Source organism: Lissotriton vulgaris, chromosome 9 (assembly GCF_964263255.1).
Source record: "Lissotriton vulgaris chromosome 9, aLisVul1.2, whole genome shotgun sequence".
Taxonomy (NCBI): Eukaryota; Metazoa; Chordata; class Amphibia; order Caudata; family Salamandridae; genus Lissotriton; species Lissotriton vulgaris.
The window spans coordinates 286911871-286927197 of NC_141697.1; the positions used below are offsets into that span (position 1 = coordinate 286911871).

At 46.9% G+C, this 15327-nt stretch overlaps 1 protein-coding gene across 1 annotated transcript in view; it reads left to right on the forward strand.

Moving 5' to 3' along the window:
* Positions 1-15327, forward strand: part of TSHR (thyroid stimulating hormone receptor) — a 618302-nt gene that overhangs the window by 564130 nt on the left and 38845 nt on the right. The window contains exon 8 of the mRNA XM_086937590.1: positions 3975-4052. Coding sequence (XP_086793716.1) covers positions 3975-4052 — 78 coding nt within the window. The remainder of the gene's footprint in view (positions 1-3974; positions 4053-15327) is intronic.

Genomic DNA, 15327 nt, shown 5'->3' on the forward strand with positions numbered 1-15327 from the left:
ACATGATGACTGCGGAGTGTGAGAGTAAACAGTTCACACGCAACGTGGTCAAGAATGCCCTGATTAAGACAACGGAAAGATTGACCAAAGCCAAACCCACCACTGATTCGACACTACTGAGGCTTGAAGAACAGGCTGTCCGCCAACCCGTGTGGTGGATTGAAGAATTGCGAACACTGAAGACATTAAGCTCATTTTGTTAAGAAAGGGGGAGATGTAATATAGTTGACAGTCTAGTAGCTGGGGTGGGCGGAGCTAGGTGGGCTGAGGGGAAGAGGAGGGGTCAGGACAGGATGAAGGCAGTTAGAGTAGGGACAGGGAAGGTAATAGAAGTATACAATAAAGCTCCAGTAAAAGAGTAAGCAGAGTCTGTATTTCTTTGTAGCATGATGCTACAGGGGTCCGACTGGACATGAGGTTACCTGGCTGCTGTGCACTTCTCACCACCGTTTTTCCATTTTTCACAGACCAGTCAGTTAAAACTTCAAACATATCCACACTCACGTGTGTGTGTGTGTGGGTGTGTGCGTATGCATGTGTGTATACACATGTTATGTGCACTTTAGGCACGATTTGAGTTAAATATCTCTACTATATGTATTCTTGCTGCTCTGCTAGTAAAACATTCATGTGCAGCCATACATGCTAATTTCTCTCGTGTAAAGCCATTAAGCCAGTCCAGGTCTTTTAGTCGACAGCATTTTGGAGGATTTGACCTATTGAAGTATACAATTGCAAGAAAGGGCTTAAACATACATGAACAGGACTGGAGTGTAAAACGCTCAGTAGTGGCATGCACATAATTTGGGGGATTTTTGTTCCCCATCAAATCCTGGGCCGCTAACTCTGCAGCTTAACTGTAAGAGGCTGCACAGAAACCATGTAATCGCCATCTTTTTAACACTGGTCAATTATGGTCCAGGTCACAAGTTGATGCCCAAAAATGTGTCTGTTTTCTGCTACTAGTTGTCCCACGTCATATGTAAGCTAGCCCTGGCTTTTCAGCCAACAGCAACGTTCTGCACACTGTGATTTGTGAGTCCATGTATATACTTTTAAAAGGAAAATGGCAAGTACCATAATGCACTGTGATGCTGGCTAAAAAGCCAAGAATATCTAAAAACGTTACATGATATGGAACCTCTTGGCAGCAAAGGCAGTGGTAATCTTTGGCAGCCTCCACTATGCACTGGCTTAGAGATGTGTCATTATTATGTGGCTTTTCGCGTGGTCCCTGGATTACATGAGGTGAATTAGCAGAAGCAGGAAAGTAGGGGGCAATGGGCCATGCTGGTGGGGTATGGTCACAGCTTGTGGCACGGACTGTGTGGATCAGGTGACAAAGAGGAGGGTGGTGCTGTTCTGACACTATCCCAGAGCTTGAGTCTCGACCCATGAAAAGGTAGAGGCAGGATGCCCACACTTGCATCCCTGCAGGCTTTCACAGTTCTCAGCACAGGCTTTCCCAGTCAGGCCTGACTGGTCGTAGCTGGCAGCGGGCATTTCCCCAGTGGGTTGCCAGGGTGGAGGCCGGTTTTGGACCCCTGGGGGCCGTTTTTGTTACCGGGGAATGTTTTGCTGCAATATTGGCCCCCTGTAAAAAAAATCCAAAAAAACCAACCTGCTGCCGTGTTTTTCACATGCACTCCCCCTCAAGCCCCACCCCCCTGCGGACGTCCAACTCAATTGCTAGTGCCGGTTTGCATTTAGAATTCTTTTAGAGGATGCTGTGATCAGTAAATGTGGTCAAAGAGTTCTTTTCATTACTCTTCACTTTTCTTATTATCAGTGGATACTTGTCTTTTTGTGTAAATCATTCATTTATGCATGTAGCATGTTGTTATGAGGTGTGCTTGCCTTTCACATCCTGTCACTGACGATCTGGACAGGACAGGCATTCATGTACTTCACTAACTACTCGTCATTTACTCAGGAACCTTGCCGCACCGGGGTGTTTGGGGTGTTACACCATCTTAATAAATGTATTATTTAGTAAATAGTTGGGTCCTGGAGCTTTCAGTCGGGTATGTTAAGATGTCTATCAGATTTCACCTGGAATTTTTAAATACTCAGACAAAAACTCACATTCACTCTTCTGTTTTGAAGGTCTTGAAACATGGATTATTTTATAAAATACTGTGTACTCCTCCCACAATCCACACTCTTTTCCCTATCCATTGGCCCTTAACCCCTTCGCTGCGGATGACAAAGCCAGCTCGTCATGGGCGTTACCTGCGCTGCGCGCATGACGAGCTGGCTTTGTCACGAAAGCCGCGATTTTTAAATTTCAGCGCACAGCGGGAAAACCCGCTAGCGCGCATGTGGTTAAGCCCCCGTCAAGCGCTGCTTGTACTATAATAATCAACATGATATCCTAACGTGATTGTCAGAAAATCTGAAGCTCACATCCGCTCCAGTCTTACTGACCAAGCTATGCCCCTGCATTTACTTCTGTGTGTTGTTGGCATTTTGGACCCGATTGGAAATATGTCTTCTCAGAGAGTGGGCAGATGGTCCTGGATATCGCCTGTGATTTCTAAATGCTACAAGAACCCTCAGTGCTTAATTCGAGCCAGTGGTTTCAGGTGGGCACTCATTTTTGTGGACCGGCATTTATTTTTCCTCAACAAACTTTGACCCAGAGCTAGATCGAGAGAGAGAAAAACACAAAAGGGGGAAATAAGGAGGAAGAGAAGAACAGAAAACCAGAAAAACAGTAACAAAGGGAGAAGGCAGAGATGGAAAAGAACCTGAAAGGTAAAAATAAAAAGGCAGGGAGTGTCTGCTGGTGGATTAAAAATAGCATGAGGTGGAATCAAGACTACCCAGCTCTGATATTTGGCACCCTGACCTTCTATAGCACTGTCCAGAGGCCTCTGAACAAAAATTTGGGGTCCAGAACTCATTGTTTTAGGAAATAAGCTATGAGAACCCCCTCTATATCTTCAAATGCTGTGATCTTGTGTGTGACTCCTGTGCAGACAATTACCCTGATCAAGCATCCTTGCAAGCTGACTTTCTTCTCCACTTCTGAAACTCTGCCTTGACCATTGGAAAATTAAAAAATTTAATATGTGTGAAAAGAACAGAGGCCAACACAGCCAATACAGAAAACTCAGTGTGCTGAGTAACCCTCATAGAAATCTCTTTCACTTTTTGGGGAAAATCGCTATTCATGCTAAAATAGATCACATGATGATGAAATAACAGTGAAAATTAAACATGGTGCAAATGAGGCCTCTTATCCCAGGGAATGAGAGCATATCCTCTCTTAGGCCCAATGTGGGTTATTCACTACCATTTTGTGTGTGTGTTCACTTGCCCCAAAGTTGACACAAAGCAATGGAAAACATTGTATTAATTCACTTATATAATCCATGATATTAAAAGGCATGCTGGTGCAGTGGGGAATTATGCAGCTCTGCAACGCAGTCTGGTAACCGTTAGTAAATCAAGTACAAAATAAATTATTTCAGAGATTTCAAGAGTAGCGTGTAAATGTATCCATCTAGTGGCTCCCATGGATCTCCCGGAAGATTCTCCAATTGTGTCAGGAGGATGTCAGTTGTAAAATGGGTGTCTACTAAATTACGTTTTCCCTTGATGGTTCAAAATGATTCTCTACTAGATTACCCAAGATAAAGAAAATATTCCACTAGAAATTGCATTGTGAATGATGAAGGCTGCCCATAGTTTCCATGGTAACCTGATGCGGTGAGAGGAACATCATGTAAAAAGGTCTTGTATATAGTTAAGTGCATTTAATTCGTGCTTCAATTATGAAACCATATGACAAAGCCATATTTCTGGTCAGAAGCAACCCTGTGAGTGATTGATATTTGAGCTCACAGGTTGACTGGTAGGTATTGAGGACATCCCTGTATTTGATAGTTGGTGAAGACAACCTTACATCTAGCTGTATATATATTCAAACTTGACAAGGAATAAATAACAAGGGTTATGTTTCTTTGTAGGTATCTACACAAAAATAAACACCTCAAAGTTATTGATGAAGACGTGTTTGTTGGAGTACAAAGCGGTCCGACACACCTGTGAGTACAGATGGGAACATTTAATAATGTAAATGTTGTGTTCAATAGATTTTAAGTTTCTTTATAACATTGGAATGTTGAGCGCTCTTTTAAAGACTATAGTCTTTCTCCAGTTTAATATTGGTTCTCATGCAAATTCTGCTACAACATTCCAATGATTGCCATTTGTTTTTTTTGTCTTTGTTTTTTAGGACATTCTATTCTCTGTGGGTGGAATGTTCTAATAGTGTTACAGACCTTTTGCATACATATTCATATTCAGGTTGATTCCAAAGAGAAGGTACTCCAAGCACATTGACAATATCATTCTACCAAAAACTGACACTTTTTTTCAGGGAAAATTCATTGAAACAAACTGGCCTCAGGAGGTGCTCTGGATCATGCCGATCTTGGAGTCTTATCTACATATGAGATGCTTATAATACATCTATGTTTCAGTAATAAGCACATTTGTTAAAACTAGTACGTCTGTATAAGCATTTTACACAAGTGATTACCCACAATTATACAAAACACATTAAAGGAAACACACGAGTGAATGAAATATTAAAACAATTTACAAATTAAAAAAAATCCAAACAATTAAGTCCTATTAGCAGCTCAGAAGTTCAGCTTTTAGGGTGCTACCGGATTTTACCTTTATTATAATTCATAAATGAAGCCTATGTGCTTGTGAACACAAAGAAAAAATAAGTAACATGAGTTCCAGAGTATATTGAACACTTGTAGATCATGGGTATATTCCATTATAAAGCTTAAATATTTATCATAACTCTCTTTTGTTTTAATATTTGTCAAAACTCAATCTAGACCTCCACAATTTATAGTGCATTCGAGGAAAAAATCAACCCACATCTCCAAAGATTGTTTTGATCTGTCAAACATAAGATAAGATTGTGATGGGTTAAGATAAGATTGTGATGGGTCTTCAGCCCATGCATCGTGTTTGTTATATATCACTGAGCTAATATTTTGTGTCAAGATTCAGAAATTTCGGAGTCTTTTCTGACCGAAGCTCCATGTCCTGAAATTGTGACTGCAACATTTTTTTCACGTCGTTGCGATCAAATCAGAGCGTGAACTCCCACTGCACTATCTGGAACAGGCAGCTCCCAAAGGAGTGAGATGCCCAATGGGATAAAAAGCTTCCCAATCAGATCTGGTATTTAAAGGTGTGTGCCCATGGGACTCTCGTGAGTGTCCAGTGAGTGAATCCACCAACCAGACATACAAACATTTTGAACCATATTTTCTCGAAAACTACTAAGTGGATGTATAACACATCACACAAGCATGCTTTCTGGATAAAGATCTAGCTTTCTGCCAAATTTGGTGTAAGTCAGTTCAGGAGTTTTAGCTGTAGAGTTGTTAAAAAATCCCTATAGAAACTGCATGAGGAAATGACGTTTTGGGACCCTGCCTTTTTCCTGCCCCTCTCTTTATGGATCACCCCGAAACTTTCAAGGAAGAAACTGAGGTGGATGGCATTTTTTAGTGGAACGTTTTGTGAAGATTCATCAAATGGCATAAAAAAATCAATTTCCTATGTTAACTAGGTCTTAACTACCTAGTGCAAACCCGGGGGAATGAGCTCAGGGAAGGTGTCTGTGCACTCCCTTGCCCTTTTAGAAATAGTGGCCATGGGATATGGGGTCCTAGGTGTCCCCAGAGCCTCAAAGAGGCCCATGGAGGGGGGCAATGCACCCTTTCAATTTAATTTACTCACGATCCTTGGGGGCGGTATCCCCAGGGCCTCCAAGAGACTCTGAGAGGGGGCCCACATCCTGCCCTCCGGTGCATATGTAACTGTGTCTCCCCTGGGCCCTAGTGTGGTTGTTTTGTTTTTTTCAAGGGCAGAGTGTGTGAGACTGTGCTATTTTTTAAGATTTTGATCCACTGCTAATTTGCGGCAAAGTAAAATAAGAACGTTTTTGGAGCCCGGGGGTGGGGGCGGGTTCGACCTCCCATCATTCCAAGGGGGACAGGGTATCCTGACCTGGATCAAGATATTGCTTTCTGCAACATTTTGCATAAATTAATTCAGCAGTTTTGCAGTATTGCTGTTCAATTTTCCTAGGAAAAACTGAATGAGGAAAACATGCTTTGGGGACCCCCCCATTCTTTTCAGCCCCCACCTCACGGATCATCCTGAAACTTTCCAGGAAGAAGCTGAGGAGTATGAACTTTTTTTTTAAAGTTTCCTGAAAAATTGTGATTTGGTGCTAAAGTTATTAGTAAATTGAAAATTATGTTTTTCCTATGGGAACACAATCGTAGCTATAACTACCCAGTGGCGATTTATATATTACTACCTAATGTAATATATATTAGCTAGTGGAGGTCGCCACTGGGTAGTTATAGTCAGGTCTGCTGTTCCACAGTACAAGCATTTATTGTGTTCTAGATACCTTTGGCCCCATTTGACGAATCCCCACGAAACCTTCCAGTAACGTGTAATGTTTTGACTGGTTTGAGCTTGGAACGTTTCAGGGTGATCTGTCAAACAGGGGCTGAGAAAAAAAAGGGGTCCCAAAACACAAAATACAAAATGCATTTTCTATAGACTTCTTTAGACAAAAACTGCTGTACATAATTACACCAAATTAGACAAGAAACTAGATCTTGATCCAAAGATGGTGCTTTTTGTGGTTTGCTGTAAATCCGTTCAGTAGTTTTTGAGATATTTAAGGTTGCAAAATAATGGTATATCTGGAGATTGAGTCTCTCGAGAATCTCACCGGTTCGGTAATTTAAAATTAGATCATTCTGATTAGCCGAGGGGGCTTTATTTCTCTTGGGCCACCTCGCTCCTTCTCAAGCGAGCACTCTGATTGGCTGCTAGCAACATGAGAAAAATGTTGCTGGCAGCATGCAGGACTTGGAGACTTAGTCCCCTGTCCTGAAGATAAAATAATAATAATAATATAAGGATGAAGTGTTGGGATACAATGGCTCCCTAGGCCCCATGGGGGAACCCAGGAGGAGCTGGGAAAAAAACAGGAATGTGCTATACAATGTTAAGTACAGTGCATTCCTACCCTTTCCCTATCATGCAGTGCAGCACAGCAAGGTGACCTGCAGCTCTGCCTTATTTGATGATAAATATAGCCTTTATTATGTTTATGCCCCGAGGGTACCACCCCCAAGGGCTGCCTTTACATTAACGGCCCCTACAGCCCCCGGGGAGCCCACCACTGGGGGTAAAATGTGTTTATATGGGAAGTGGGCCACGCCCTCCCCAAGCCTGCAGTGGCCTGGGGCCACATCCCCGGGCCGGCTTGCAAGCTATATCCTGGGGAGACCATCCTGAGACATAGCCGTTTCCCTGCCCACACTGGTGGAGGCAGGGAAACCTATGTTTGCACTCGCATTGGTGGAAGCATTTTTTAATTTCCCACCAAGCAGGGGCATATTTCCAAGAACTTAACACCACCGTAGCGTGATTTTTTTGACCTTACGGCAGCTTTTTTATCACCTTATTTACAAAGTGCTGCTTACTGAAGTTAGTGCCAATTTTCCAGCGTAAATCTTACATTTTCAGGATCGCCACTTCTGTTAGCGGGACTTGATGAAAATGAGATGCAAAGTAGGCGTTCCCGAGAAAAAAACACACTTTGTGATATTTACAATTAAATTTCCATACGTTGATAATACCCAAAACTTCCTCTAAGTCTAATTAGAGGCAGTTTTTTTAAGACCAGAAAATAGCTGGGCTTAAAATTGGTGCAAGAACCTGGGGCCTCATTTCAGAGGTTTTGGTGCTGGACAGCGCTACAAGCAGTGTTGCTGCTCTGCCCTGCGATGAAACAAAAAGGTAGGAATGCGCCCTATCAATAAGATAGGGCATATTCCTGGGCCTCATTCATGGAAAGTGTTGCATTGCTTCTAAAAAACAGCTATGCAAGACTTGTCACTTCGCCCTCCATGCATCACCTGGATGTGCCGCATACACTGTACAGCGCTCCATGGCGCAAAGAATGACAGATACGTCAGGTGTCTTGACATATCTTTAGGCGCTAAAGTCATGCATTGTTGGAGTTGTGTTGCAAGCATAATGCAACCCCAGCAATGCATGGGGCAGGCCGATCCCTATGGCACTGCTTTAACCTTGCACCCTTACGGCGTAAGGTTCTGATGAAGTGGCGTCCTAGAAGTGTTGCAGTAAAATTGAAGCAACACTAAAATAGGTTATCTGCCATCTGAGCAAAACAAAGAAAAGGGAGAGTGCAACTGCTGGCAGTAGATCACTCAACCATGTCTCAGTACATCCCACTGCCTCAGCTCTTTCTGCTCCCTTGGGCAGACCCACCACCTGCACGTTGTTCTGCCGGGAGCAGCTCTCAGCATACTCGGCTCTTCTTCTTAGTGCCTTCACACATGCCATTAGCTGCTGTAACTCCAATGCTGCATTCTGGGTAATAGGCTGCTCACTGTCATGTACCTGGTCAGTCAGCTTGCAGTGAACTGCGTGCTCCAGGGGGAAGTCAACTGTGATTTTGTCGATGCAGTCCTCGAAGGGGGTATCTATTTTTCAACAGCCATGAGTACAGAGTCTAGTTTGGAATCCAGGGTGTCTGCTGTCACCTACCCTGGTGGCCAGCGACCCCCAGTCGCTTGCAGGAGATGCCCGGTGTCAAAGCCATTATAGATCCATCGGTGCAGGTTGTGCGCTGTGGGGTTGGCGTCTGTTATCGTTGGCAGAGTCGTGGTGCAGAGGTAGTTGACAGGAGGTTTTGCGGTGGCCTTGATCCAGCTGCAACGGCGGGGCGATGATGGCGGTGGTGTATGGTGGGCATGGTGAAGGCATGATGTATACTATGATTGTCAGGCAGGGAGAGTTTGGTGGTGTGGCTGTAGTTGAAGTTCCTGCTGGCGGAGAAAGTGGGGTCAAGTGTGTGTCCGGCTATGTGGGTTGTCACTGTGTCTAGCTGCTTGAGTCCGATGTTGGCGAGGTTCTCCAGGAGAGTGGTGGTGTTCTGGTCACTGGGTTTATCCAGGTGGAAGTTGAGTTCTCCGAGTAGGATGATGTCAGTGGATGGCAGAGCCTGAGGTGCGCTGAGGTCTACAATGGCATTGGTGAATGGGCTGGAGGGCCTGTGGATGAGGGTGCCACAGAGGGTGGTGTTTGGGTTGGCCTAGATCTGGAAGTAGAGGTGTTCCATGGTCATCGTTGGGTCATTAGAGTGTGCAGTCAGTTGGAGTGTGCTTTTGTAGATGATGGCAATGCCTTCTCCTTAGCAGTCGGGGTGGTTCTTCCCGATGATTTTGTAGCCGTCAGGGATGGCGATGGTGATGTTCAGTCTGGAGCAGAGGTTGGTCCAGATTTCCGTGAAGAGGTCACATCAAGAAGGTCCCAGATTTCTCTGGCATGTTTGTGGAGGGGACTGCATGTTGAGGAGGATGCAGTTTAGCCGGTCGGTTGAAATGTTGGTCTTCTGGGCAGCAAGATGCGCTGGTGTGTTGAGGTGCATTTGCAGTTTCGGCAGGCAAAGGGTGCAAGGGTATACTTCGGTGTGCTAGTTGGCAGTCAGCTGGCGTCCAGGGCTGAGGGCGAGGAGAGTGCTGACGTCATAGCTGTGGAGTGTCTGAGTGGCAGGGTCCCTGGCAGTGAGCACGGTCCAGGGGTGGATGGACGCAGAAGGGCTTGCCTTTGGTTTACCTTCAGCACACTAGTGGCACGCCCGCTGCGCAGGGCCACACAGCGGCTGTCAAAAAGTAGTGCTGCGGAGGACTGGACAGCTGGGATGTTTGGAAACACAGGAAAGGACACTGGATGGGGCAGGGCTGCGGGGATCGCAACGAGGGAGAGGAGAGTGGAAAAGTAAGAAAAAAGCATAGGAAAAACAAAGCCAAAGACAGAAAAAAACAATGGTAGTAAAGCAACAGAGAAGAGCAGAAAGAGAGACAGGAACAGTAGAAAAGAGGGACGGGAGGGCAGTTATGCAGCAGAGAAGTGACGCTGTATGACTGGACCACCAGGAATGATGCGCAGGCAGGAGCCTGCGGGTAGAGGAGGGTCTCGAACACCTGACCTCTGGGTCAGAAGAACCAGCAGCAGCAGATGGGGGCAGCAGCTACCAAACGGTGCAGCAGACTCACAAGGGGCTAGGAAAGGCAGCACCACCCAGTTGCCTCTTCGATCTAACAGTGGCAACCAGATTTCATGTTCCCTAGTTCCCCAGAGAGTAGCAGCGGATCAAGCTGCATACCGAAGGGCTTGGCCACGAATGGAACCCCATGACCTAGCACTCACTGCCCTCAATATCCAATATCAGTGACTTGAGCCATATAGTGGAGTCTCCACCAGTCTTATTTAGTGTCCTCAGCAATGTGGGTCCTCTGCAGCGCAGGTATTGCTCAGGGACAGGTGCCAGGCCTGGGCCCAACACGACCCACAGGCCTCCTCCGCTCTCCGTCCCACTTTTTCCTTACCTGGACATTGTCACTGGGGCTCAATCCACAGCACTCCCTCTGTATCTGTGACTCAGCCAGCAGGAGCCTCAGCCAAGGTGGGATTTCACAAGCCTGGAGTCGCCGCCAAGTCCACTGGGGAGCCTCCCAAATGCAGGTGATGCAACAGGGCCCCATTAGGAGTGAAGTTGCAATGCTCCCACCCCACACGTTTCGGCGTAGCTCTGGGGCCTTACCCTTCACAGCATCCAGGCAGTGCCACATCTTCTGGCCTGTGGTGCAGAGAGGAGCAGCCCACCATTGGCAATCTCCTTCGTGCACCCCGGTGTAATGTTAGCGCGTGTTATGCAATGCAGACCTCCCTACATCGGTGAGCGTGAGCTCCTCTACCGATCACAGCTCCAAGAGTTGCCAGGTGATCTCCTCACACAGATGAGCAACTTGTCTCCATGCGACCTGCCAGACTTTGCCACCAGGTAAGGGCTATCGCCAACACCTCAATGTCTACCTCAACAGCCCACAGGCTTGGGCCCGACGTGGCCCGCATCCATGGTCAGGCCAGAGCAATTCCAGGGTTGAGAAGACATACACAGAGGGAAGACCCGCGGATACGCCCATGAAAAGGGAACTTACGGCTGGGGTTCCTCTGTGACAAGAAGTGGAGAGCTGTGTTTTTTTTGGTGAATACACAGTTTATTTCCCAGTTTTGAACACTAATATATGACTGTCTCTTGATAAGAAACACTATTTTATGAAATAGGGCAAATAAGGTGGAATGACATTACCTCTTAAGAAAGTGAGGAGTGACAAATGTAAAACAAAAATACTTTTTTTTCACACCCATGTATATACATTTAAGAGCCCTTGGTGACAGGTCTTGTCAATCAATCATGACACTTATAAAGCACAGTACATACCCGTGAGGGTCTCAAGGCACTGTGGGGAGGGGGGGGTGCTGCTAGTGATCGAAGAGCCAGGTCTTTAGGAGTCCTCTGAACGCCAGTAGGTCATAGGTCTGCCGTAGGTTGGTGGGGAGGGTGTTCCAGGTCTTGGCGGCATTGTGGGAGAAGGATCTGCCACCGGCAGTCGTCCTTCGGATGCAGGGGACAGTGGCGAGGGCGAGGCTGGTGGACCGGAGCTGGCGGGTGGGGGTATAGATGTTGAGTTGTCTGTTGTATGCTGGGCCGGTCTTGTGGAGATCTTTGTGTGCGTGGATGAGGAGTTTGAAGCTTATCCTCGTGTTAACGGGGAGTCAGTGCAAGTCTCTCAGGTGGGGTGTGACGTGGCTGCCGCGGGGGATGTCGTGGATCAGACGTGCTGATGCGTTCTGGATGCGTTGCAAACGTCTCAGGAGCTTGGGTGACGTTCCTTCGTAGAGGGCGTTTCCGTAGTCCAGCTTGCTGGTGACGAGGTCCTGGGTGACTGTTCTTCTCGTCTTGGTGGGGATCCACTTGAAGATCCTGCGGAGCATTCGGAGGGTGTTGAAGCAGGATGAGGTGACTTCGTGGACCTGCTTAATCATGGAGAGAGGGAGTCGAGGAAGACCCGTAGGTTGCGTGCGTGGTTGGTGGGAGTCGGGTCTGTTCCTAGTGTTGTCGGCCACCAGGAGTCGTCGCAGGCTGAAGGGGTGGAGCCAAGGATGAGGACCTTCATCTTGTCCGAGTTCAGCTTCAGTCTGCTGTTCCTCATCCATTCGGCAATGGCCTTCATCCCTTCGTGGAGGTTGGTTTTGGCGGTGTAAGGGTCTTTGGTGAGGGAGATGCTCACCTGGGTGTCATCAGCATAGGAGATGATGTTGAGGTTGTGCTGTCGGGAGACGTGGGCGAAGGGTGCCATTTAGATGTTGAACAGCGCCGGGCTGAGGGAAGAGCCCTGGGGTACGCCGCAGATGATTTCGGTGGCAGTGGAGTGGAAGGGGGAGGCGGGCGCTCTGAGTTCTGCCAGAGAGGAAGGATGTGGTCCAGTCCAGGGCCTTCTCTTAGATCCCGGCATCGTGTAGGCGTGTTCGTAGTGTGCAGTGGAAGACCGTGTCGAAGGCTGCTGACAGGTCCAGGAGGATGAGGGCTGCTGTTTCTCTGTTGTCCAGCAGGGTCCTGATGTCATCAGTGGCGGCAATGAGGGCAGTTTCGGTGCTGTGGTTGCTGCGGAACTCGGACTGGGACGGGTCCAGGATGCTGTCAGTTGTTTGCTGATGATTTTCTCGGTGACCTTCGCTAGGAACGGGAGCAGCGAGATGGGTCAAATTCCACAGCACCGCCGCCTCCCACTCTGGGTCAGTGTGGCCACCAGGCCCCAGAGACTGTCCGTGCTTCCAGGCATCGGTTGCCATGGTGTCGCAAGTATGGAGCTATGAAAAGTGCTTCCTCACTGGTTTTTCCCAACGTTGCACCTCTTTTCATGAATGAGTCCCTGATTCTGCATTTCCTCTTCCCAGGCAATATGGCTGTTGGGGGGTTTGATGGGGTTGTTGACCTGTGCTGGATTTGGCCCTGGAGGATGCATTTAGCATTCCATTGTTTTTATTTTCAGGCTGCTGCGCATGCAGTGTGGGGTTGACTGTGTTTGGAATGGTCAGTCGCAGTCCAGGCCTTGCGGCCAAACCCACACTGTGTACAGCAAAAGTCTGTGCACAACTTGTTATTGGCTGTATGCGAGGGAAGGATTCCATTACTCCATGACTTTGGATTATTATTAAGGATGACTACGGCGGCCTGAGTCAAAGTATTTGCATGATGATTTCTGTCTCGCTCTGCTAATTTGGGTAAGCACCTGGGACCTCATCTCTCTTGGTTGCTCGATAACGCTGACAAAATGCTGGTAACAGGCATCACCGTGCCCTGCGACCTTTCCTCATTCTTGCCCTAATTTATTTTAATAGATAGACATCTGTAACACGGATTGATATATTCCTTTCATATTACGGACGTCGATAATGACACTAACGTTGCAAGGTCTGTCAGCCCCGTCTCCTCACAGGAGTAAGTCCTTATCTTTTGCTTCTTCCCACATCAGAATACGGCTCATTTTTATTTCCTTCTCTCGACTAGTGCCCGGCTGGGCCCCTTGTGAGTACCTTTCTCCGAATACACTTTTGTGGTGTGCACTTTACACTCTGAGAGTTGATTCACATTTATTCAGGTTCAACCATTAGTCAATTGACTACCATCTGATTCCTCTTGTTTTTCTCCAACTTTGGCCCACTTAAATATCCCTTGATTATTATTTTTTCAAGCCCATCCTATTGATGGTGGGATCGAAACACCATCGACACACTTCTAAAACAAACCATTCCCCAGCCCCTACTATTGTACTCGAAGGCTGTTACTATCTACTGAATATCTATGCTAAAGCTGTATTTAGGTTCTTGAAACCTATTTTATGTCACAAACTGTCATCCTTGATATGTAGGTTCTATGTTCACTTGGGACACCAAGCACTTTTCTTGATCAACTTGATTACGTATTTACATAATAAGCAAATATTTGTGATTGTCTTGTGTATAGTTTCTCTTTCTCTCTTCAACATCTCTCTAGCCATAAATATTGCCATTGAGCTAACTACTACCATATATTACACACACTATCCACAGGAACCACTGTTCCATGTTATACTTTTAGAAAGTGAGCATGTTCTTACTTAACCACCCTGTGTGCCTCTGCCTGTTTGTGTATTCACCGTTTGATTTCGGAATGGAATGATCTGGGATGTGCATTCACTCTAGATGGTCACACTGGGGGCTGAGGTGTGCCCTGCCTTTCCAGGTGACTCATAGCCAGGCAGAATAGACCTTTCTGCATTTAGAAAGGTGGGATGAGTTTTCCCTAGCACCTGAATACGCTGTCTGCTCTGCACAGTTCTGTCTCCATCTTGTGTAGTGAAGCTGGACTAGAGAAGACAGAACTGGTTTCTTCTGTACTCAGAAACTTTCTGCCTAAAACTTCAAAGGGAAAAGTAGTATAAATATTGGGGCCCTAACCCCAGAGCTGGAGAAGCTGTTAGGAGGAACTACCACTTTGCTATGTGCTTTGCTGTGTTGGCCTGCACTGGCTGCTTCTGTCTTGGACAGTGAAAGACTGGGCTGGACTTTATGCAACTTATTTTCCTAAGATTCTCTAAGGGCTAGAGGTAGAGCTTGCCCCCTGTTCAAAAAGTCTCGGGATCAGCAAAGACTTCAAAATCCTCTCCTACCAGCACTGGGAACTGTGTGTTTTGTGCTACAATAGAAAAAAAGGCAACCCAACGGCGTCAACCAGGCTGCTTTCATCTTCGTGACCTGTTGACCCCACAGAGAGCACTGTCCCGCTTCGCACTGCTACTCTGGTATCACCGATGTTTCTGACAGACACCGCCACAAAGCTGCTTCTTGATTGTGACCTGAGGGCACCATTCTTCGCACCACCTGGCCTCACATCGCCCTGGTATCTCTGATGACGTCGATACACACTGGCATCAATGTCGCTGTCTGTACTGTGGCCTGAGGGCCCTGCTCTTAAGTTACCCCGACTCATCACCCCGTCCCACACTGCAAAAGTAGCCCACCAACACCGGCGTCAATGACTCCAGATTGTCTACCGACAATTCGATTCAGCTACGACGCTGCCTGCACTGTGACCTCTTAGCACACAAAGAGCACCACCCCACTTCGCACCACAGCCCTGGTCTCACTGATGCTGCTGGATGCCATCACCGAGGCACTGCCTCCACTGCAACCAGAGGTCACCGCTCTCCACACCGTTCCACTTCATACCGCAGCTTAATGCCTGCCGGCATTCCTGACTTCAACCTCAGGGAGTTCGATCTGCAATGTGTGTGATTTCAAGGGCCCTATGACTCCTGCACCGACCTCTGAAGCCGATGCCTTCCG